Source organism: Coregonus clupeaformis, unplaced genomic scaffold (genome assembly GCF_020615455.1).
Source record: "Coregonus clupeaformis isolate EN_2021a unplaced genomic scaffold, ASM2061545v1 scaf0060, whole genome shotgun sequence".
NCBI classification, from domain to species: Eukaryota; Metazoa; Chordata; class Actinopteri; order Salmoniformes; family Salmonidae; genus Coregonus; species Coregonus clupeaformis.
In genome coordinates this window covers 486,482-512,684 of record NW_025533515.1, presented here as the reverse complement: position 1 = coordinate 512,684, position 26,203 = coordinate 486,482, and the positions used below count along the sequence as shown (strand labels likewise).

Sequence of the window (26,203 nt, the reverse complement as noted above, 5' to 3'; positions counted from 1 at the left end):
ACAGGTGGACTCCAATCAAGTTGTAGAATTATCTCAAGGATGATCAATGGAAGCAGGATGCACCTGAGCTCAATTCGAGTCTCATAGCAAAGGGTCTGAATACTTATGTAAATACAGTATATATTCTATATATTTTATACATTTGCAAAATATTCTAAAAACCTGTTTCCGCTTTGTTATTATGGGGTATTGTGATTGGTGAGGATTTTGTTTTACATTTAATCCATTTTAGAATAAGGCTGTAACTTAACAAAATGTGGAAAAGGTGAAATGCACTGCATAGTTTTATATAGCTTACCATATGAATATCCTTTTCTGACTCAAATAGTATTCCCTCAAGATTGCTCTGATGTCTAAAAGATTTCAAATCAAAATGTTGTCATATAAAACTTTGAAGTATTTGAAAATATCTACATTGGTCAACCCAAAATAGCTTTTTAAAGCTGTCATGGAAATAAATGTATTTCCTGTTACCAAGTCACTTACAGTTTCTATGCCTTTAGTTTTCCATGTGGACCAATTTATCAGTGAATTGTGAAAAGCTATCCAAGGATTGTTCCATAAGGATGTGTTTCTAGGGAGTGATATTGGTTCTTGTAAAATATGTTACATTTTCTTCCATATTGTTATAGTATTCTTAACTATTAATTTGTTAATGTTCTTAGCTTTATCCTTTCAAAATGGACACGTACAGTGGCTTGCGAAAGTATTCACCTTTTGCAGCAATTACGGCTGCAAGTCACTTGGGGTATGTCTCTATAAGCTTGGCACATCTAGCCACTGGGATTTTTGCCCATTCTTCAAGGCAAAACTGCTCCAGCTCCTTCAAGTTGGATGGGTTCCACTGGTGTACAGCAATCTTTAAGTCATACCACAGATTCTCAATTGGATTGAGGTCTGGGCTTTGAATAGGCCATTCCAAGACATTTAAATGTTTCCCCTTAAACCAGTTGAGTGTTGCTTTAGCAGTATGCTTAGAGTCATTGTCCTGCTGGAAGGTGAACCTCCGTCCCAGTCTCAAATCTCTGGAAGACTGAAACAGGTTTCCCTATAAAATGCAAATTAATTACTTAAAAATCATACAATGTGATTTTCTGGATTTTTTTTTAGATTGCGTCTCTCACAGTTGAAGTGTACCTATGATAAAAATTACAGACCTCTACATGCTTTGTAAGTAGGAAAACCTGCAAAATCGGCAGTGTATCAAATACTTGTTCTCCCCACTGTATATATTTTTTACATTCATGAACAGTCAAAATTCCTGCTTTAGCGGTTCTAGTGTTAAGTTACCTCCCCTGCCTGAGCCTCAGACAGCTCCAGGATAGACAGATGGCTCTCGATGTCAAAGCTGGAGAAGAAACTGCTCCACTGCTTCTCAAACAACACCAGGTCCTGGAAGAGACACCACAACACATTGGTCCAATGGTCCTGTTCCAACATCTAGTCACAGGTGTGTTCAAGCTCAGAATGGTTACCTCAGTCAGGAGGTGGTCTAGAGAGACAGGGTCCAATCTGGTGTAGGTCTGCCACAGCTTCTCACTAATGTCCATCAACTGGAACACACAGCACAGTACACACATCCAATCAACCATTTCCTACAAGTAAACTGCCTTATAAAGAGGCTATTGTATTTGCTTAGCTACCCAAACTACTTGCTACGGCCAAACGCTACGCCACGCCCACAGTTCTTCTCTGCAATGAGTCGATCGGAGTACCTCCCCGATGATTATTAGAACGCGAAAACGTTCTAACCGTTCTGATTGGTCCAGACAGATGGGTTGGGCCAGAGCCAGAACACATGTGGGTAAAGCAGTGTTTAGAAAATGTGTCATTGGCTTTGACACTCTGATTGGTTAGAGATGATCCAATCGCTGATGACTTTTTGTACAACGCCCATCGTGCCCCTCGTCACCACAAATGTCTCAGACTGAAGTATGTAGCAAATTTAGTTTGAGTCGTCAGGCAACCATTGAAATGAATGGAGATGTAATTATTTTACTAACTATTCTGCCATGGATGTAAGGTTAGCCAATTTCCCCCTACAATTTGTCTTAGTAACACGGTGTGAGGTACCTTGTATTTCATGGTGAAGAAGCTTCCTCCACCGATTCCCTCCAGAGCGAAGGCCTGAATGATGGGCCACTTCTCTATCATAAACACGTCAAACTTCTGGATGTGGCCTGAAACAGCACAGTTTCTCATTTACATATAAACTCTACACATCCCAAATCATCACACTATAAAACAACTTGCCGGTTACAGTTCAACTATGTTAAAATTGTTCAATTAGTTGTTTGCTTCATTACATACGCGGAACAATAAAAGTCACGTCGGAGGCTGTTAAGTAATTGCTGGTAATCCTCTAGTAATAGAGGAGTAAATACAGTGTATTCAGAAAGTATTCAGACTCTTTTTCCACATTTTGTAACGTTACAGCCTTGTTCTAAAAGTGATTAAATAGTTTTTTCCCCTCATCACATTCAATACCCCATAATGACAAAGTAAAAACAGATTTTTATAAATGTTTGCAAATGTATAAAAACATAAATATGAAATATCACAGTATTCAGAACCTTTACTCAGTACTTTGTTGAAGCACCTTTGGCAGCGATTACAGCCTTGAGTCTTCTTGGGTATGACGCTACAAGCTTGGCACACCTGTATTTGGGGAGTTTCTTCCAATCTTCTCTGCAGATCCTCTCAAGCTCCGTCAGGTTGGATGGGGAGCGTTGCTGCACAGCTATTTTCAGGTCTCTCCAGAGATGTTCGATCGGGTTCAAGTCCGGGCTCTGGCTGGGCCACACAAAAGACATTCAGAGACTTGTCCCGAGTTACTCCTGTGTTGTCTTGGCTGTGTGCTTAGGGTCGTTGTCCTGTTGGAAGGTGAACCTTCACCCCAGTCTGAGGTCCTGAGCGCTCTGGAGCAGGTTTTCATCAAGGATCTTTCTCTATTTGCTTAGTTAATCTTTCCCTTGATCCTGACTAGTTTCCCTGCCGCTGAAAAACATCCCGACATGATGCTGCCACCACCATGCTTTACCGTAGGGATGGTGCCAGGCTTGCCCCAGTCGTGATGCTTGGCATTCAGGCCAAAGAGTTCAATCTTGGTTTCATCAGACCAGAGAATCTTTAGGTGCCTTTTGGAAAACTCCAAGCGGGCTGTCGTGTGCCTCTTACTGAGGAGTGGCTTCCGTCTGGCCACTCTACCATAAAGGCCTGATTGGTGGAGTGCAGAAGAGATGGCTGTCCTTCTGGAATGTTCTCCCATCTCCACATAGGAACTCTGGAGCTCTGTTAGAGTGACCATCGGGATCTTGGTCACCTCCCTGACCAAGGCCCTTCTGCCCCGATTGCTCAGTTTGGCCGGGCGGCCAGCTCTAGGAAGAGTCTTGGTGGTTCCAAACTTCTTCCATTTAAGAATGATGGAGGCCACTGTGTTCTTGGGGATCTTCAATGCTGCAGAAATGTTTTGGTACCCTTCCCCAGATCTGTGCCTCGACACAATCCTGTCTCGGAGCTCTACGGACAATTCCTTTGACCTCATGGCTTGGTTTTTGCTCTGACATGCACTGTTAACTGTAGGACCTTATATAGACAAGTGTGTGCCTTTCCAAATCATGCCCAATCAACTGAATTTACCCCAGGTGGACTCCAATCACGTTGTAGAAACATCTCAAGGATGTTCAATGGAAACATGATGCACCTGAGCTCAATTTCGAGTCTCATAGCAAAGGGTCTGAATACTTATGTATACAAGGTATTTCTGTTTTTTCCAAAAACCTGTTTTCGCTTTGTCATTATGGGGTATTGTGTGTAGATTGCTGAGGGAAATGTTTTATTTAATCAATTTTAGAATAAGGCTGTAACGTAAAACAAAACGTGGAAAAAGTCAAGGGGTCTGAATACTTTCCGAAGGCACTGTACATGCTATGTCAAGTAATCTCTGTAATTCTACTGTACCCTGGGTGCTGTAAGGAACACCTATACGGCTGCAGTCCTGAACCATGCTCACAAAGCTGGAGATCTTAAACTCCTCCGCTGCTTCCTCGTCTTCATACTGCAGAGGGGATGAGGGGGGAACAAAGAGGGAGGGGGATGGCAGAGAAAAGGAGTCTGGGTAATCAACATTCAACTTAAACATACATTGACCTGTGTATCTGCTTGGTTCTATAAAGTCATCAAGACCTCATTTTAAAATATAAAGATTTGAACGAGAACTTAGAAAAATTTGAACGAGAACTTAGAAGTGTGATGGTAGTGAACTAACCTCTGCCTGGGTCATTATATTAGTGAACTAACCTCTGCCTGGGTCATTATATTAGTGAACTAACCTCTGCCTGGGTAAGGCAGTCTACGTGATTATATTAGTGAACTAACCTCTGCCTGGGTCATTAGTGAACTAACCTCTGCCTGGGTCATTATATTAGTGAACTAACCTCTGCCTGGGTCATTATATTAGTGAACTAACCTCTGCCTGGGTCATTATAGTAGTGAACTAACCTCTGCCTGGGTCATTATATTAGTGAACTAACCTCTGCCTGGGTAAGGCAGTCTATGTGATTATATTAGTGAACTAACCTCTGCCTGGGTAAGGCAGTCTATGTGATTATATTAGTGAACTAACCTCTGCCTGGGTATGGCAGTCTATGTGATTATTGTAGTGAACTAACCTCTGCCTGGGTTAGACAGTCTACGTGATTATATTAGTGAACTAACCTCTGCCTGGGTAAGGCAGTCTATGTGATTATATTAGTGAACTAACCTCTGCCTGGGTAAGGCAGTCTATGTGATTATTGTAGTGAACTAACCTCTGCCTGGGTAAGGCAGTCTACGTGATTATTGTAGTGAACTAACCTCTGCCTGGGTAAGGCAGTCTATGTGATTATTGTAGTGAACTAACCTCTGCCTGGGTAAGGCAGTCTATGTGATTATTGTAATGAACTAACCTCTGCCTGGGTAAGGCAGTCTATGTGATTATAATAGTGAACTAACCTCTGCCTGGGTAAGGCAGTCTATGTGATTATTGTAGTGAACTAATCTCTGCCTGGGTAAGGCAGTCTACGTGATTATATTAGTGAACTAACCTCTGCCTGGGTAAGGCAGTATATGTGATTATTGTAGTGAACTAACCTCTGCCTGGGGAAGGCAGTCTACGTGATTATATTAGTGAACTAACCTCTGCCTGGGTAAGGCAGTCTACGTGATTATATTAGTGAACTAACTTCTGCCTGGGTAAGGCAGTCTACGTGATTATATTAGTGAACTAACCTCTGCCTGGGTCATTATATTAGTGAACTAACCTCTGCCTGGGTCATTATATTAGTGAACTAACCTCTGCCTGGGTCATTATATTAGTGAACTAACCTCTGCCTGGGTCATTATATTAGTGAACTAACCTCTGCCTGGGTCATTATATTAGTGAACTAACCTCTGCCTGGGTAAGGCAGTCTACGTGATTATATTAGTGAACTAACCTCTGCCTGGGTCATTAGTGAACTAACCTCTGCCTGGGTCATTATATTAGTGAACTAACCTCTGCCTGGGTCATTATATTAGTGAACTAACCTCTGCCTGGGTCATTATAGTAGTGAACTAACCTCTGCCTGGGTCATTATATTAGTGAACTAACCTCTGCCTGGGTAAGGCAGTCTATGTGATTATTGTAGTAAACTAACCTCTGCCTGGGGAAGGCAGTCTACGTGATTATATTAGTGAACTAACCTCTGCCTGGGTAAGGCAGTCTACGTGATTATATTAGTGAACTAACTTCTGCCTGGGTAAGGCAGTCTACGTGATTATATTAGTGAACTAACCTCTGCCTGGGTCATTATATTAGTGAACTAACCTCTGCCTGGGTCATTATATTAGTGAACTAACCTCTGCCTGGGTCATTATAGTAGTGAACTAACCTCTGCCTGGGTCATTATATTAGTGAACTAACCTCTGCCTGGGTCATTATATTAGTGAACTAACCTCTGCCTGGGTCATTATATTAGTGAACTAACCTCTGCCTGGGTCATTATATTAGTGAACTAACCTCTGCCTGGGTCATTATATTAGTGAACTAACCTCTGCCTGGGTCATTATATTAGTGAACTAACCTCTGCCTGGGTCATTATAGTAGTGAACTAACCTCTGCCTGGGTCATTATATTAGTGAACTAACCTCTGCCTGGGTCATTATATTAGTGAACTAACCTCTGCCTGGGTCATTACAGTAGTGAACTAACCTCTGCCTGGGTCATTATATTAGTGAACTAACCTCTGCCTGGGTCATTATATTAGTGAACTAACCTCTGCCTGGGTCATTATAGTAGTGAACTAACCTCTGCCTGGGTCATTATATTAGTGAACTAACCTCTGCCTGGGTCATTATATTAGTGAACTAACCTCTGCCTGGGTCATTATATTAGTGAACTAACCTCTGCCTGGGTCATTATATTAGTGAACTAACCTCTGCCTGGGTCATTATAGTAGTGAACTAACCTCTGCCTGGGTCATTATATTAGTGAACTAACCTCTGCCTGGGTCATTATATTAGTGAACTAACCTCTGCCTGGGTCATTATATTAGTGAACTAACCTCTGCCTGGGTCATTATATTAGTGAACTAACCTCTGCCTGGGTCATTATATTAGTGAACTAACCTCTGCCTGGGTCATTATAGTAGTGAACTAACCTCTGCCTGGGTCATTATATTAGTGAACTAACCTCTGCCTGGGTCATTATAGTAGTGAACTAACCTCTGCCTGGGTCATTATATTAGTGAACTAACCTCTGCCTGGGTCATTATATTAGTGAACTAACCTCTGCCTGGGTCATTATAGTAGTGAACTAACCTCTGCCTGGGTCATTATATTAGTGAACTAACCTCTGCCTGGGTCATTATATTAGTGATCTAACCTCTGCCTGGGTCATTATATTAGTGAACTAACCTCTGCCTGGGTCATTATATTAGTGAACTAACCTCTGCCTGGGTCATTATATTAGTGAACTAATCTCTGCCTGAGTTAGGCAGTCTATGTGATTATTGTAGTGAACTAACCTCTGCCTTGGTAAGGCAGTCTATGTGATTATTGTAGTGAACTAACCTCTGCCTGGGTAAGGCAGTATATGTGATTATTGTAGTAAACTAACCTCTGCCTGGGTAAGGCAGTATATGTGATTATTGTAGTAAACTAACATCTGCCTGGGTAAGGCAGTCTATGTGATTATAGTAGTGAACTAACCTCTGCCTGGGTAAGGCAGTCTACGTGATTATTGTAGTGAACTAACCTCTGCCTGGGTAAGGCAGTCGATGTGATTATTGTAATGAACTAACCTCTGCCTGGGTAAGGCAGTATATGTGATTATTGTAGTAAACTAACCTCTGCCTGGGTAAGGCAGTATATGTGATTATTGTAGTAAACTAACCTCTGCCTGGGGAAGGCAGTCTACGTGATTATATTAGTGAACTAACCTCTGCCTGGGTAAGGCAGTCTACGTGATTATATTAGTGAACTAACTTCTGCCTGGGTAAGGCAGTCTACGTGATTATATTAGTGAACTAACCTCTGCCTGGGTCATTATATTAGTGAACTAACCTCTGCCTGGGTCATTATATTAGTGAACTAACCTCTGCCTGGGTCATTATAGTAGTGAACTAACCTCTGCCTGGGTCATTATAGTAGTGAACCAACCTCTGCCTGGGTCATTATATTAGTGAACTAACCTCTGCCTGGGTCATTATAGTAGTGAACTAACCTCTGCCTGGGTCACATTTTACTAACCTCTGCCTGGGTCATTATATTAGTGAACTAACCTCTGCCTGGGTCATTATATTAGTGAACTAACCTCTGCCTGGGTCATTATATTAGTGAACTAACCTCTGCCTGGGTCATTATATTAGTGAACTAACCTCTGCCTGGGTCATTATAGTAGTGAACTAACCTCTGCCTGGGTCATTATATTAGTGAACTAACCTCTGCCTGGGTCATTATATTAGTGAACTAACCTCTGCCTGGGTCATTACAGTAGTGAACTAACCTCTGCCTGGGTCATTATATTAGTGAACTAACCTCTGCCTGGGTCATTATATTAGTGAACTAACCTCTGCCTGGGTCATTATAGTAGTGAACTAACCTCTGCCTGGGTCATTATATTAGTGAACTAACCTCTGCCTGGGTCATTATATTAGTGAACTAACCTCTGCCTGGGTCATTATATTAGTGAACTAACCTCTGCCTGGGTCATTATATTAGTGAACTAACCTCTGCCTGGGTCATTATATTAGTGAACTAACCTCTGCCTGGGTCATTATATTAGTGAACTAACCTCTGCCTGGGTCATTATATTAGTGAACTAACCTCTGCCTGGGTCATTATAGTAGTGAACTAACTTCTGCCTGGGTCATTATAGTAGTGAACTAACCTCTGCCTGGGTCATTATATTAGTGAACTAACCTCTGCCTGGGTCATTATATTAGTGAACTAACCTCTGCCTGGGTCATTATATTAGTGAACTAACCTCTGCCTTGGTCATTATATTAGTGAACTAACTTCTGCCTGGGTCATTATAGTAGTGAACTAACCTCTGCCTGGGTCATTATATTAGTGAACTAACCTCTGCCTGGGTCATTATATTAGTGAACTAACCTCTGCCTGGGTCATTATAGTAGTGAACTAACCTCTGCCTGGGTCATTATATTAGTGAACTAACCTCTGCCTGGGTCATTATATTAGTGAACTAACCTCTGCCTTGGTCATTATATTAGTGAACTAACTTCTGCCTGGGTCATTATAGTAGTGAACTAACCTCTGCCTGGGTCATTATATTAGTGAACTAACCTCTGCCTGGGTCATTATATTAGTGATCTAACCTCTGCCTGGGTCATTATATTAGTGAACTAACCTCTGCCTGGGTCATTATATTAGTGAACTAACCTCTGCCTGGGTCATTATAGTAGTGAACTAACCTCTGCCTGGGTCATTATATTAGTGAACTAATCTCTGCCTGAGTTAGGCAGTCTATGTGATTATTGTAGTGAACTAACCTCTGCCTGGGTAAGGCAGTCTATTTGATTATTGTAGTGAACTAACCTCTGCCTGGGTAAGGCAGTCTACATGATTATTGTAGTGAACTAACCTCTGCCTGGGTAAGGCAGTCTATGTGATTATTGTAGTGAACTAACCTCTACCTTGGTAAGGCAGTCTATGTGATTATATTAGTAAACTAACCTATGCCTGGGTAAGGCAGTCTATGTGATTATATTAGTGAACTAACCTCTGCCTGGGTAAGGCAGTCTATGTGATTATATTAGTGAACTAACCTCTGCCTTGGTAAGGCAGTCTATGTGATTATTGTAGTGAACTAACCTCTGCCTGGGTAAGGCAGTATATGTGATTATTGTAGTGGACTAACCTCTGCCTGGGTAAGGCAGTATATGTGATTATTGTAGTGAACTAACCTCTGCCTGGGTAAGGCAGTATATGTGATTATTGTAGTAAACTAACATCTGCCTGGGTAAGGCAGTCTATGTGATTATAGTAGTGAACTAACCTCTGCCTGGGTAAGGCAGTCTACGGATGATTAGTAGTGAACTAACCTCTGCCTGGGTCATTATATTAGTGAACTAACCTCTGCCTGGGTCATTATATTAGTGAACTAACCTCTGCCTGGGTCATTATAGTAGTGAACCAACCTCTGCCTGGGAGTCATTATATTAGTGAACTAACCTCTGCCTGGGTCATTATATTAGTGAACTAACCTCTGCCTGGGTCATTATATTAGTGAACTAACCTCTGCCTGGGTCATTATAGTAGTGAACTAACCTCTGCCTGGGTCATTATATTAGTGAACTAACCTCTGCCTGGGTCATTATATTAGTGAACTAACCTCTGCCTGGGTCATTATATTAGTGAACTAACCTCTGCCTGGGTCATTATAGTAGTGAACTAACCTCTGCCTGGGTCATTATATTAGTGAACTAACCTCTGCCTGGGTCATTATATTAGTGATCTAACCTCTGCCTGGGTCATTATATTAGTGAACTAACCTCTGCCTGGGTCATTATATTAGTGAACTAACCTCTGCCTGGGTCATTATAGTAGTGAACTAACCTCTGCCTGGGTCATTATATTAGTGAACCAATCTCTGCCTGAGTTAGGCAGTCTATGTGATTATTGTAGTGAACTAACCTCTGCCTGGGTAAGGCAGTCTATTTGATTATTGTAGTGAACTAACCTCTGCCTGGGTAAGGCAGTCTACATGATTATTGTAGTGAACTAACCTCTGCCTGGGTAAGGCAGTCTATGTGATTATATTAGTAAACTAACCTCTGCCTGGGTAAGGCAGTCTATGTGATTATATTAGTGAACTAACCTCTGCCTGGGTAAGGCAGTCTATGTGATTATATTAGTGAACTAACCTCTGCCTTGGTAAGGTAGTCTATGTGATTATTGTAGTGAACTAACCTCTGCCTGGGTAAGGCAGTATATGTGATTATTGTAGTGAACTAACCTCTGCCTGGGTAAGGCAGTCTATGTGATTATTGTAGTAAACTAACCTCTGCCTGGGTAAGGCAGTCTACGTGATTATATTAGTGAACTAACCTCTGCCTGGGTAAGGCAGTATATGTGATTATTGTAGTAAACTAACCTCTGCCTGGGGAAGGCAGTCTACGTGATTATATTAGTGAACTAACCTCTGCCTGGGTAAGGCAGTCTACGTGATTATATTAGTGAACTAACTTCTGCCTGGGTAAGGCAGTCTACGTGATTATATTAGTGAACTAACCTCTGCCTGGGTCATTATATTAGTGAACTAACCTCTGCCTGGGTCATTATATTAGTGAACTAACCTCTGCCTGGGTCATTATAGTAGTGAACTAACCTCTGCCTGGGTCATTATAGTAGTGAACTAACCTCTGCCTGGGTCATTATAGTAGTGAACTAACCTCTGCCTGGGTCATTATATTAGTGAACTAACCTCTGCCTGGGTCATTATATTAGTGAACTAACCTCTGCCTGGGTCATTATATTAGTGAACTAACCTCTGCCTGGGTCATTATATTAGTGAACTAACCTCTGCCTGGGTCATTATAGTAGTGAACTAACCTCTGCCTGGGTCATTATATTAGTGAACTAACCTCTGCCTGGGTCATTATATTAGTGAACTAACCTCTGCCTGGGTCATTATATTAGTGAACTAACCTCTGCCTGGGTCATTACAGTAGTGAACTAACCTCTGCCTGGGTCATTATATTAGTGAACTAACCTCTGCCTGGGTCATTATATTAGTGAACTAACCTCTGCCTGGGTCATTATATTAGTGAACTAACCTCTGCCTGGGTCATTATAGTAGTGAACTAACCTCTGCCTGGGTCATTATATTAGTGAACTAACCTCTGCCTGGGTCATTATATTAGTGAACTAACCTCTGCCTGGGTCATTATATTAGTGAACTAACCTCTGCCTGGGTCATTACAGTAGTGAACTAACCTCTGCCTGGGTCATTATATTAGTGAACTAACCTCTGCCTGGGTCATTATATTAGTGAACTAACCTCTGCCTGGGTCATTATAGTAGTGAACTAACCTCTGCCTGGGTCATTATATTAGTGAACTAACCTCTGCCTGGGTCATTATATTAGTGAACTAACCTCTGCCTGGGTCATTATATTAGTGAACTAACCTCTGCCTGGGTCATTATATTAGTGAACTAACCTCTGCCTGGGTCATTATAGTAGTGAACTAACCTCTGCCTGGGTCATTATATTAGTGAACTAACCTCTGCCTGGGTCATTATATTAGTGAACTAACCTCTGCCTGGGTCATTATAGTAGTGAACTAACCTCTGCCTGGGTCATTATATTAGTGAACTAACCTCTGCCTGGGTCATTATATTAGTGAACTAACCTCTGCCAGGGTCATTATATTAGTGAACTAACCTCTGCCTGGGTCATTACAGTAGTGAACTAACCTCTGCCTGGGTCATTATAGTAGTGAACTAACCTCTGCCTGGGTCATTATTTTAGTGAACTAACCTCTGCCTGGGTACATTATATTAGTGAACTAACCTCTGCCTGGGTCATTATAGTAGTGAACTAACCTCTGCCTGGGTAAGGCAGTCTACATGATTATTGTAGTGAACTAACCTCTAACTGGGTAAGGCAGTCTATGTGATTATTGTAGTGAACTAACCTCTACCTTGGTAAGGCAGTCTATGTGATTATATTAGTAAACTAACCTCTGCCTGGGTAAGGCAGTATATGTGATTATTGTAGTAAACTAACATCTGCCTGGGTAAGGCAGTCTATGTGATTATAGTAGTGAACTAACCTCTGCCTGGGTAAGGCAGTCTACGTGATTATTGTAGTGAACTAACCTCTGCCTGGGTCATTATATTAGTGAACTAACCTCTGCCTGGATCATTATATTAGTGAACTAACCTCTGCCTGGGTCATTACAGTAGTGAACCAACCTCTGCCTGGGTCATTATATTAGTGAACTAACCTCTGCCTGGGTCATTATATTAGTGAACTAACCTCTGCCTGGGTCATTATATTAGTGAACTAACCTCTGCCTGGGTCATTATAGTAGTGAACTAACCTCTGCCTGGGTCATTATATTAGTGAACTAACCTCTGCCTGGGTCATTATATTAGTGAACTAACCTCTGCCTGGGTCATTATATTAGTGAACTAACCTCTGCCTGGGTCATTATAGTAGTGAACTAACCTCTGCCTGGGTCATTATATTAGTGAACTAACCTCTGCCTGGGTCATTATATTAGTGATCTAACCTCTGCCTGGGTCATTATATTAGTGAACTAACCTCTGCCTGGGTCATTATATTAGTGAACTAACCTCTGCCTGGGTCATTATAGTAGTGAACTAACCTCTGCCTGGGTCATTATATTAGTGAACTAATCTCTGCCTGAGTTAGGCAGTCTATGTGATTATTGTAGTGAACTAACCTCTGCCTGGGTAAGGCAGTCTATTTGATTATTGTAGTGAACTAACCTCTGCCTGGGTAAGGCAGTCTACATGATTATTGTAGTGAACTAACCTCTGCCTGGGTAAGGCAGTCTATGTGATTATATTAGTAAACTAACCTATGCCTGGGTAAGGCAGTCTATGTGATTATATTAGTGAACTAACCTCTGCCTGGGTAAGGCAGTCTATGTGATTATATTAGTGAACTAACCTCTGCCTTGGTAAGGTAGTCTATGTGATTATTGTAGTGAACTAACCTCTGCCTGGGTAAGGCAGTCTATGTGATTATTGTAGTGAACTAACCTCTGCCTGGGTAAGGCAGTCTATGTGATTATTGTAGTAAACTAACCTCTGCCTGGGTAAGGCAGTCTACGTGATTATATTAGTGAACTAACCTCTGCCTGGGTAAGGCAGTATATGTGATTATTGTAGTAAACTAACCTCTGCCTGGGGAAGGCAGTCTACGTGATTATATTAGTGAACTAACCTCTGCCTGGGTAAGGCAGTCTACGTGATTATATTAGTGAACTAACTTCTGCCTGGGTAAGGCAGTCTACGTGATTATATTAGTGAACTAACCTCTGCCTGGGTCATTATATTAGTGAACTAACCTCTGCCTGGGTCATTATATTAGTGAACTAACCTCTGCCTGGGTCATTATAGTAGTGAACTAACCTCTGCCTGGGTCATTATAGTAGTGAACTAACCTCTGCCTGGGTCATTATAGTAGTGAACTAACCTCTGCCTGGGTCATTATATTAGTGAACTAACCTCTGCCTGGGTCATTATATTAGTGAACTAACCTCTGCCTGGGTCATTATATTAGTGAACTAACCTCTGCCTGGGTCATTATATTAGTGAACTAACCTCTGCCTGGGTCATTATAGTAGTGAACTAACCTCTGCCTGGGTCATTATATTAGTGAACTAACCTCTGCCTGGGTCATTATATTAGTGAACTAACCTCTGCCTGGGTCATTATATTAGTGAACTAACCTCTGCCTGGGTCATTACAGTAGTGAACTAACCTCTGCCTGGGTCATTATATTAGTGAACTAACCTCTGCCTGGGTCATTATATTAGTGAACTAACCTCTGCCTGGGTCATTATATTAGTGAACTAACCTCTGCCTGGGTCATTATAGTAGTGAACTAACCTCTGCCTGGGTCATTATATTAGTGAACTAACCTCTGCCTGGGTCATTATATTAGTGAACTAACCTCTGCCTGGGTCATTATATTAGTGAACTAACCTCTGCCTGGGTCATTACAGTAGTGAACTAACCTCTGCCTGGGTCATTATATTAGTGAACTAACCTCTGCCTGGGTCATTATATTAGTGAACTAACCTCTGCCTGGGTCATTATAGTAGTGAACTAACCTCTGCCTGGGTCATTATATTAGTGAACTAACCTCTGCCTGGGTCATTATATTAGTGAACTAACCTCTGCCTGGGTCATTATATTAGTGAACTAACCTCTGCCTGGGTCATTATATTAGTGAACTAACCTCTGCCTGGGTCATTATAGTAGTGAACTAACCTCTGCCTGGGTCATTATATTAGTGAACTAACCTCTGCCTGGGTCATTATATTAGTGAACTAACCTCTGCCTGGGTCATTATAGTAGTGAACTAACCTCTGCCTGGGTCATTATATTAGTGAACTAACCTCTGCCTGGGTCATTATATTAGTGAACTAACCTCTGCCAGGGTCATTATATTAGTGAACTAACCTCTGCCTGGGTCATTACAGTAGTGAACTAACCTCTGCCTGGGTCATTATATTAGTGAACTAACCTCTGCCTGGGTCATTATTTTAGTGAACTAACCTCTGCCTGGGTCATTATATTAGTGAACTAACCTCTGCCTGGGTCATTATAGTAGTGAACTAACCTCTGCCTGGGTAAGGCAGTCTACATGATTATTGTAGTGAACTAACCTCTAACTGGGTAAGGCAGTCTATGTGATTATTGTAGTGAACTAACCTCTACCTTGGTAAGGCAGTCTATGTGATTATATTAGTAAACTAACCTATGCCTGGGTAAGGCAGTCTATGTGATTATATTAGTGAACTAACCTCTGCCTGGGTAAGGCAGTCTATGTGATTATATTAGTGAACTAACCTCTGCCTTGGTAAGGCAGTCTATGTGATTATAGTAGTGAACTAACCTCTGCCTGGGTAAGGCAGTCTACATGATTATTGTAGTGAACTAACCTCTGCCTGGGTAAGGCAGTCTATGTGAACTAACCTCTGCCTGGGTAAGGCAGTCTATGTGATTATTGTAGTGAACTAACCTCTACCTTGGTAAGGCAGTCTATGTGATTATATTAGTAAACTAACCTATGCCTGGGTAAGGCAGTCTATGTGATTATATTAGTGAACTAACCTCTGCCTGGGTAAGGCAGTCTATGTGATTATATTAGTGAACTAACCTCTGCCTTGGTAAGGCAGTCTATGTGATTATTGTAGTGAACTAACCTCTGCCTGGGTAAGGCAGTATATGTGATTATTGTAGTGGACTAACCTCTGCCTGGGTAAGGCAGTATATGTGATTATTGTAGTAAACTAACCTCTCTGCCTGGGTAAGGCAGTCTATGTGATTATTGTAGTAAACTAACATCTGCCTGGGTAAGGCAGTCTATGTGATTATAGTAGTGAACTAACCTCTGCCTGGGTAAGGCAGTATATGTGATTATTGTAGTGAACTAACCTCTGCCTGGGTAAGGCAGTATATGTGATTATTGTAGTAAACTAACATCTGCCTGGGTAAGGCAGTCTATGTGATTATAGTAGTGAACTAACCTCTGCCTGGGTAAGGCAGTCTACGTGATTATTGTAGTGAACTAACCTCTGCCTGGGTAAGGCAGTCTATTTGATTATTGTAGTGAACTAACATCTGCCTGGGTAAGGCAGTCTACATGATTATTGTAGTGAACTAACCTCTGCCTGGGTAAGGCAGTCTATGTGATTATTGTAGTGAACTAACCTCTGCCTGGGTAAGGCAGTCTATGTGATTATATTAGTAAACTAACCTCTGCCTGGGTAAGGCAGTCTATGTGATTATATTAGTGAACTAACCTCTGCCTGGGTAAGGCAGTCTATGTGATTATATTAGTAAACTAACCTCTGCCTGGGTAAGGCAGTCTATGTGATTATTGTAGTGAACTAACCTCTGCCTGGGTAAGGCAGTCGATGTGATTATTGTAATGAACTAACCTCTGCCTGGGTAAGGCAGTATATGTGATTATTGTAGTAAACTAACCTCTGCCTGGGTAAGGCAGTATATGTGATTATTGTAGTAAACTAACCTCTGCCTGGGGAAGGCAGTCTACGTGATTATATTAGTGAACTAACCTCTGCCTGGGTAAGGCAGTCTACGTGATTATATTAGTGAACTAACTTCTGCCTGGGTAAGGCAGTCACGTGATTATATTAGTGAACTAACCTCTGCCTGGGTCATTATATTAGTGAACTAACCTCTGCCTGGGTCATTATATTAGTGAACTAACCTCTGCCTGGGTCATTATAGTAGTGAACTAACCTCTGCCTGGGTCATTATAGTAGTGAACTAACCTCTGCCTGGGTCATTATATTAGTGAACTAACCTCTGCCTGGGTCATTATATTAGTGAACTAACCTCTGCCTGGGTCATTATATTAGTGAACTAACCTCTGCCTGGGTCATTATATTAGTGAACTAACCTCTGCCTGGGTCATTATATTAGTGAACTAACCTCTGCCTGGGTCATTATATTAGTGAACTAACCTCTGCCTGGGTCATTATATTAGTGAACTAACCTCTGCCTGGGTCATTATATTAGTGAACTAACCTCTGCCTGGGTCATTATATTAGTGAACTAACCTCTGCCTGGGTCATTATATTAGTGAACTAACCTCTGCCTGGGTCATTACAGTAGTGAACTAACCTCTGCCTGGGTCATTATATTAGTGAACTAACCTCTGCCTGGGTCATTATATTAGTGAACTAACCTCTGCCTGGGTCATTATAGTAGTGAACTAACCTCTGCCTGGGTCATTATATTAGTGAACTAACCTCTGCCTGGGTCATTATATTAGTGAAATAACCTCTGCCTGGGTCATTATATTAGTGAACTAACCTCTGGCTGGGTCATTATATTAGTGAACTAACCTCTGCCTGGGTCATTATATTAGTGAACTAACCTCTGCCTGGGTCATTATAGTAGTGAACTAACCTCTGCCTGGGTCATTATATTAGTGAACTAACCTCTGCCTTGGTAAGGCAGTCTATGTGATTATTGTAGTGAACTAACCTCTGCCTGGGTAAGGCAGTATATGTGATTATTGTAGTGGACTAACCTCTGCCTGGGTAAGGCAGTATATGTGATTATTGTAGTGAACTAACCTCTGCCTGGGTAAGGCAGTATATGTGATTATTGTAGTAAACTAACATCTGCCTGGGTAAGGCAGTCTATGTGATTATAGTAGTGAACTAACCTCTGCCTGGGTAAGGCAGTCTACGTGATTATTGTAGTGAACTAACCTCTGCCTGGGTAAGGCAGTCTATTTGATTATTGTAGTGAACTAACATCTGCCTGGGTAAGGCAGTCTACATGATTATTGTAGTGAACTAACCTCTGCCTGGGTAAGGCAGTCTATGTGATTATTGTAGTGAACTAACCTCTACCTTGGTAAGGCAGTCTATGTGATTATATTAGTAAACTAACCTCTGCCTGGGTAAGGCAGTCTATGTGATTATATTAGTGAACTAACCTCTGCCTGGGTAAGGCAGTCTATGTGATTATATTAGTAAACTAACCTCTGCCTGGGTAAGGCAGTCTATGTGATTATATTAGTGAACTAACCTCTGCCTGGGTAAGGCAGTCTATGTGATTATTGTAGTGAACTAACCTCTGCCTGGGTAAGGCAGTATATGTGATTATTGTAGTAAACTAACCTCTGCCTGGGTAAGGCAGTATATGTGATTATTGTAGTAAACTAACATCTGCCTGGGTAAGGCAGTCTATGTGATTATAGTAGTGAACTAACCTCTGCCTGGGTAAGGCAGTCTACGTGATTATTGTAGTGAACTAACCTCTGCCTGGGTAAGGCAGTATATGTGATTATTGTAGTGAACTAACCTCTGCCTGGGTAAGGCAGTCTATGTGATTATTGTAATGAACTAACCTCTGCCTGGGTAAGGCAGTATATGTGATTATTGTAGTAAACTAACCTCTGCCTGGGTAAGGCAGTATATGTGATTATTGTAGTAAACTAACCTCTGCCTGGGGAAGGCAGTCTACGTGATTATATTAGTGAACTAACCTCTGCCTGGGTAAGGCAGTCTACGTGATTATATTAGTGAACTAACCTCTGCCTGGGTAAGGCAGTCTACGTGATTATATTAGTGAACTAACCTCTGCCTGGGTCATTATATTAGTGAACTAACCTCTGCCTGGGTCATTATATTAGTGAACTAACCTCTGCCTGGGTCATTATATTAGTGAACTAACCTCTGCCTGGGTCATTATAGTAGTGAACTAACCTCTGCCTGGGTCATTATATTAGTGAACTAACCTCTGCCTGGGTCATTATAGTAGTGAACTAACCTCTGCCTGGGTCATTATATTAGTGAACTAACCTCTGCCTGGGTCATTATATTAGTGAACTAACCTCTGCCTGGGTCATTATATTAGTGAACTAACCTCTGCCTGGGTCATTATATTAGTGAACTAACCTCTGCCTGGGTCATTATAGTAGTGAACTAACCTCTGCCTGGGTCATTATATTAGTGAACTAACCTCTGCCTGGGTCATTATAGTAGTGAACTAACCTCTGCCTGGGTCATTATATTAGTGAACTAACCTCTGCCTGGGTCATTATATTAGTGAACTAACCTCTGCCTTGGTCATTATATTAGTGAACTAACCTCTGCCTGGGTCATTATAGTAGTGAACTAACCTCTGCCTGGGTCATTATATTAGTGAACTAACCTCTGCCTGGGTCATTATATTAGTGAACTAACCTCTGCCTGGGTCATTATATTAGTGAACTAACCTCTGCCTGGGTCATTATATTAGTGAACTAACCTCTGCCTGGGTCATTATATTAGTGAACTAACCTCTGCCTGGGTCATTATATTAGTGAACTAACCTCTGCCTGGGTCATTATATTAGTGAACTAACCTCTGCCTGGGTCATTATAGTAGTGAACTAACCTCTGCCTGGGTCATTATATTAGTGAACTAACCTCTGCCTGGGTCATTATATTAGTGAACTAACCTCTGCCTGGGTCATTATATTAGTGAACTAACCTCTGCCTGGGTCATTATATTAGTGAACTAACCTCTGCCTGGGTCATTATAGTAGTGAACTAACCTCTGCCTGGGTCATTATATATTAGTGAACTAATCTCTGCCTGAGTTAGGCAGTCTATGTGATTATTGTAGTGAACTAACCTCTGCCTGGGTAAGGCAGTCTATTTGATTATTGTAGTGAACTAACCTCCGCCTGGGTAAGGCAGTCTACATGATTATTGTAGTGAACTAACCTCTGCCTGGGTAAGGCAGTCTATGTGATTATTGTAGTGAACTAACCTCTACCTTGGTAAGGCAGTCTATGTGATTATATTAGTAAACTAACCTCTGCCTGGGTAAGGCAGTCTATGTGATTATATTAGTGAACTAACCTCTGCCTGGGTAAGGCAGTCTATGTGATTATATTAGTGAACTAACCTCTGCCTGGGTATGGCAGTCTATGTGATTATTGTAGTGAACTAACCTCTGCCTGGGTTAGGCAATCTATGTGATTATTGTAGTGAACTAACCTCTGCCTGGGTAAGGCAGTCTATGTGATTATTGTAGTGAACTAACCTCTGCCTGGGTAAGGCAGTCTACGTGATTATTGTAGTGAACTAACCTCTGCCTGGGTAAGGCAGTCTACGTGATTATTGTAGTGAACTAACCTCTGCCTGGGTAAGGCAGTCTACGTGATTATTGTAGTGAACTAACCTCTACCTTGGTAAGGCAGTCTATGTGATTATATTAGTAAACTAACCTCTGCCTGGGTAAGGCAGTCTATGTGATTATATTAGTGACCTAACCTCTGCCTGGGTATGGCAGTCTATGTGATTATTGTAGTGAACTAACCTCTGCCTGGGTAAGGCAGTCTATGTGATTATTGTAGTGAACTAACCTCTGCCTGGGTAAGGCAGTATATGTGATTATTGTAGTAAACTAACCTCTGCCTGGGTAAGGCAGTATATGTGATTATTGTAGTAAACTAACCTCTGCCTGGGTAAGGCAGTCTATGTGATTATAGTAGTGAACTAACCTCTGCCTGGGTAAGGCAGTCTACGTGATTATATTAGTGAACTAACCTCTGCCTGGGTAAGGCAGTCTACGTGATTATATTAGTGAACTAACCTCTGCCTGGGTAAGGCAGTCTACGTTATTATATTAGTGAACTAACCTCTGCCTGGGTCATTATATTAGTGAACTAACCTCTGCCTGGGTCATTATATTAGTGAACTAACCTCTGCCTGGGTCATTATATTAGTGAACTAACCTCTGCCTGGGTCATTATATTAGTGAACTAACCTCTGCCTGGGTCATTATAGTAGTGAACTAACCTCTGCCTGGGTCATTATATTAGTGAACTAACCTCTGCCTGAGTTAGGCAGTCTATGTGATTATTGTAGTGAACTAACCTCTGCCTGGGTAAGGCAGTCTACGTGATTATTGTAGTGAACTAACCTCTACCTTGGTAAGGCAGTCTATGTGATTATATTAGTAAACTAACATCTGCCTGGGTAAGGCAGTCTATGTGATTATATTAGTGAACTAACCTCTGCCTGGGTAAGGCAGTCTACGTGATTATATTAGTGAACTAACCTCTGCCTGGGTAAGGCAGTCTACGTGATTATTGTAGTGAACTAACCTCTGCCTTGGTAAGGCAGTCTATGTGATTATTGTAGTGAACTAACCTCTGCCTGGGTAAGGCAGTATATGTGATTATTGTAGTAAACTAACCTCTGCCTGGGTAAGGCAGTATATGTGATTATTGTAGTAAACTAACCTCTGCCTGGGTAAGGCAGTCTATGTGATTATAGTAGTGAACTAACCTCTGCCTGGGTAAGGCAGTCTATGTGATTATTGTAGTGAACTAACCTCTGCCTGGGTAAGGCAGTCTATGTGATTATTGTAGTAAACTAACCTCTGCCTGGGTAAGGCAGTCTACGTGATTATATTAGTGAACTAACCTCTGCCTGGGTAAGGCAGTCTATGTGATTATTGTAGTAAACTAACCTCTGCCTGGGTAAGGCAGTCTACGTGATTATATTAGTGAACTAACCTCTGCCTGGGTAAGGCAGTCTACGTGATTATATTAGTGAACTAACCTCTGCCTGGGTAAGGCAGTCTACGTGATTATATTAGTGAACTAACCTCTGCCTGGGTCATTATATTAGTGAACTAACCTCTGCCTGGGTCATTATATTAGTGAACTAACCTCTGCCTGGGTCATTATAGTAGTGAACTAACCTCTGCCTGGGTCATTATAGTAGTGAACTAACCTCTGCCTGGGTCATTATATTAGTGAACTAACCTCTGCCTGGGTCTACGATTATAGTAGTGAACTAACCTCTGCCTGGGTCATTATATTAGTGAACTAACCTCTGCCTGGGTCATTATATTAGTGAACTAACCTCTGCCTGGGTCATTATATTAGTGAACTAACCTCTGCCTGGGTCATTATATTAGTGAACTAACCTCTGCCTGGGTCTATATTATAGTAGTGAACTAACCTCTGCCTGGGTCATTATATTAGTGAACTAACCTCTGCCTGGGTCATTATATTAGTGAACTAACCTCTGCCTGGGTCATTATATTAGTGAACTAACCTCTGCCTGGGTCATTACAGTAGTGAACTAACCTCTGCCTGGGTCATTATATTAGTGAACTAACCTCTGCCTGGGTCATTATATTAGTGAACTAACCTCTGCCTGGGTCATTATATTAGTGAACTAACCTCTGCCTGGGTCATTATAGTAGTGAACTAACCTCTGCCTGGGTCATTATATTAGTGAACTAACCTCTGCCTGGGTCTATTATATTAGTGAACTAACCTCTGCCTGGGTCATTATATTAGTGAACTAACCTCTGCCTGGGTCATTACAGTAGTGAACTAACCTCTGCCTGGGTCATTATATTAGTGAACTAACCTCTGCCTGGGTCATTATATTAGTGAACTAACCTCTGCCTGGGTCATTATAGTAGTGAACTAACCTCTGCCTGGGTCATTATATTAGTGAACTAACCTCTGCCTGGGTCATTATATTAGTGAACTAACCTCTGCCTGGGTCATTATATTAGTGAACTAACCTCTGCCTGGGTCATTATATTAGTGAACTAACCTCTGCCTGGGTCATTATAGTAGTGAACTAACCTCTGCCTGGGTCATTATATTAGTGAACTAACCTCTGCCTGGGTCATTATATTAGTGAACTAACCTCTGCCTGGGTCATTATAGTAGTGAACTAACCTCTGCCTGGGTCATTATATTAGTGAACTAACCTCTGCCTGGGTCATTATATTAGTGAACTAACCTCTGCCTGGGTCATTATATTAGTGAACTAACCTCTGCCTGGGTCATTATAGTAGTGAACTAACCTCTGCCTGGGTCATTATATTAGTGAACTAACCTCTGCCTGGGTCTATTATATTAGTGAACTAACCTCTGCCTGGGTCATTATATTAGTGAACTAACCTCTGCCTGGGTCATTATAGTAGTGAACTAACCTCTGCCTGGGTAAGGCAGTCTACATGATTATTGTAGTGAACTAACCTCTGCCTGGGTAAGGCAGTCTATGTGATTATTGTAGTGAACTAACCTCTACCTTGGTAAGGCAGTCTATGTGATTATATTAGTAAACTAACCTCTGCCTGGGTAAGGCAGTCTATGTGATTATATTAGTGAACTAACCTCTGCCTGGGTAAGGCAGTCTATGTGATTATATTAGTGAACTAACCTCTGCCTGGGTAAGGCAGTCTATGTGATTATTGTAGTGAACTAACCTCTGCCTGGGTAAGGCAGTCTACGTGATTATTGTAGTGAACTAACCTCTGCCTGGGTAAGGCAGTCTACTATTATAGTGAACTAACCTCTGCCTGGGTAAGGCAGTCTATGTGATTATTGTAGTGAACTAACCTCTACCTTGGTAAGGCAGTCTATGTGATTATATTAGTGAACTAACCTCTGCCTGGGTAAGGCAGTCTATGTGATTATATTAGTGAACTAACCTCTGCCTGGGTAAGGCAGTCTATGTGATTATATTAGTGAACTAACCTCTGCCTGGGTAAGGCAGTCTATGTGATTATTGTAGTGAACTAACCTCTGCCTGGGTAAGGCAGTCTATGTGATTATTGTAGTGAACTAACCTCTGCCTGGGTAAGGCAGTATATGTGATTATTGTAGTGAACTAACCTCTGCCTGGGTAAGGCAGTATATGTGATTATTGTAGTAAACTAACCTCTGCCTGGGTAAGGCAGTCTATGTGATTATAGTAGTGAACTAACCTCTGCCTGGGTAAGGCAGTCTACGTGATTATTGTAGTGAACTAACCTCTGCCTGGGTCATATATTAGTGAACTAACCTCTGCCTGGGTATTATATTAGTGAACTAACCTCTGCCTGGGTAAGGCAGTCTAACCCGTGATTATATTAGTGAACTAACCTCTGCCTGGGTCATATATTAGTGAACTCCTCTGCCTGGGTCATTATAGTAGTGAACTAACCTCTGCCTGGGTCATTATAGTAGTGAACTAACCTCTGCCTGGGTCATTATATTAGTGAACTAACCTCTGCCTGGGTCATTATATTAGTGAACTAACCTCTGCCTGGGTCATTATATTAGTGAACTAACCTCTGCCTGGGTCATTATATTAGTGATCTAACCTCTGCCTGGGTCATTATATTAGTGAACTAACCTCTGCCTGGGTCATTATATTAGTGAACTAACCTCTGCCTGGGTCATTATATTAGTGAACTAACCTCTGCCTGGGTCATTATATTAGTGAACTAACCTCTGCCTGGGTAAGGCAGTCTATGTGATTATTGTAGTGAACTAACCTCTGCCTGGGTAAGGCAGTCTATGTGATTATTGTAGTGAACTAACCTCTGCCTGGGTAAGGCAGTCTACGTGATTATTGTAGTGAACTAACCTCTGCCTGGGTAAGGCAGTCTATGTGATTATTGTAGTGAACTAACCTCTACCTTGGTAAGGCAGTCTATGTGATTATATTAGTAAACTAACCTCTGCCTGGGTAAGGCAGTCTATGTGATTATATTAGTGAACTAACCTCTGCCTGGGTAAGGCAGTCTATGTGATTATATTAGTGAACTAACCTCTGCCTTGGTAAGGCAGTCTATGTGATTATATTAGTGAACTAACCTCTGCCTGGGTAAGGCAGTATATGTGATTATTGTAGTAAACTAACCTCTGCCTGGGGAAGGCAGTCTACGTGATTATATTAGTGAACTAACCTCTGCCTGGGTAAGGCAGTATATGTGATTATTGTAGTAAACTAACCTCTGCCTGGGGAAGGCAGTCTACGTGATTATATTAGTGAACTAACCTCTGCCTGGGTAAGGCAGTCTATGTGATTATTTTAGTGAACTAACTTCTGCCTGGGTAAGGCAGTCTATGTGATTATATTAGTGAACTAACCTCTGCCTGGGTACATTATATTAGTGAACAAACCTCTGCCTGGGTCATTATATTAGTGAACTAACCTCTGCCTGGGTCTATTATAGTAGTGAACTAACCTCTGCCTGGGTCATTATAGTAGTGAACTAACCTCTGCCTGGGTCATTATAGTAGTGAACTAACCTCTGCCTGGGTCATTATATTAGTGAACTAACCTCTGCCTGGGTCAGCATTATATTAGTGAACTAACCTCTGCCTGGGTCATTATAGTAGTGAACTAACCTCTGCCTGGGTAGCATTATATTAGTGAACTAACCTCTGCCTGGGTCAGGCAGTCTAACCTCGTGGTCATTATATTAGTGAACTAACCTCTGCCTGGGTTCATTACAGTAGTGAACTAACCTCTGCCTGGGTCATTATATTAGTCAACTAACCTCTGCCTGGGTCATTATATTAGTGAACTAACCTCTGCCTGGGTCATTATTGTAGTGAACTAACCTCTGCCTGGGTAAGCATTATATTAGTGAACTAACCTCTGCCTGGGTCATTATATTAGTGAACTAACCTCTGCCTGGGTCATTATATTAGTGAACTAACCTCTGCCTGGGTACATGATATTAGTGAACTAACCTCTGCCTGGGTCTGATTATAGTAGTGAACTAACCTCTGCCTGGGTCATTATATTAGTGAACTAACCTCTGCCTGGGTCATTATATTAGTGAACTAACCTCTGCCTGGGTCATTACATTAGTGAACTAACCTCTGCCTGGGTCATTACAGTAGTGAACTAACCTCTGCCTGGGTCATTATATTAGTGAACTAACCTCTGCCTGGGTCATTATATTAGTGAACTAACCTCTGCCTGGGTCATTATATTAGTGAACTAACCTCTGCCTGGGTCATTATAGTAGTGAACTAACCTCTGCCTGGGTAGCAGTTATATTAGTGAACTAACCTCTGCCTGGGTCATTATATTAGTGAACTAACCTCTGCCTGGGTGCATCATTATTGTAGTGAACTAACCTCTGCCTGGGTGCATTATATTAGTGAACTAACCTCTGCCTGGGTCATTATATTAGTGATCTAACCTCTGCCTGGGTCATTATATTAGTGAACTAACCTCTGCCTGGGTCATTATATTAGTGAACTAACCTCTGCCTGGGTCTATTATAGTAGTGAACTAACCTCTGCCTGGGTCATTATATTATTATAGTGAACTAACCTCTGCCTGGGTAAGGCAGTCTATGTGATTATTGTAGTGAACTAACCTCTGCCTGGGTAAGGCAGTCTATTTGATTATTGTAGTGAACTAACCTCTGCCTGGGTAAGGCAGTCTACATGATTATTGTAGTGAACTAACCTCTGCCTGGGTAAGGCAGTCTATGTGATTATTGTAGTGAACTAACCTCTACCTTGGTAAGGCAGTCTATGTGATTATATTAGTAAACTAACCTCTGCCTGGGTAAGGCAGTCTATGTGATTATATTAGTGAACTAACCTCTGCCTGGGTAAGGCAGTCTATGTGATTATTGTAGTGAACTAACCTCTGCCTGGG

At 41.7% G+C, this 26,203-nt stretch overlaps 1 protein-coding gene across 2 annotated transcripts in view; it reads right to left on the bottom strand.

Moving 5' to 3' along the window:
• dnaaf9 (dynein axonemal assembly factor 9) overlaps positions 1 to 26,203 on the bottom strand; it is a 207,122-nt gene that overhangs the window by 148,165 nt on the left and 32,754 nt on the right. For both annotated transcript variants that reach the window (XM_045212884.1, XM_045212886.1), the window contains exons 5-8: positions 3,961 to 4,057; positions 2,074 to 2,180; positions 1,476 to 1,553; positions 1,291 to 1,392 (exon numbers count right to left, since the gene is read on the bottom strand). In XM_045212884.1, coding sequence (XP_045068819.1) covers positions 1,291 to 1,392; positions 1,476 to 1,553; positions 2,074 to 2,180; positions 3,961 to 4,057 — 384 coding nt within the window. The remainder of the gene's footprint in view (positions 1 to 1,290; positions 1,393 to 1,475; positions 1,554 to 2,073; positions 2,181 to 3,960; positions 4,058 to 26,203) is intronic.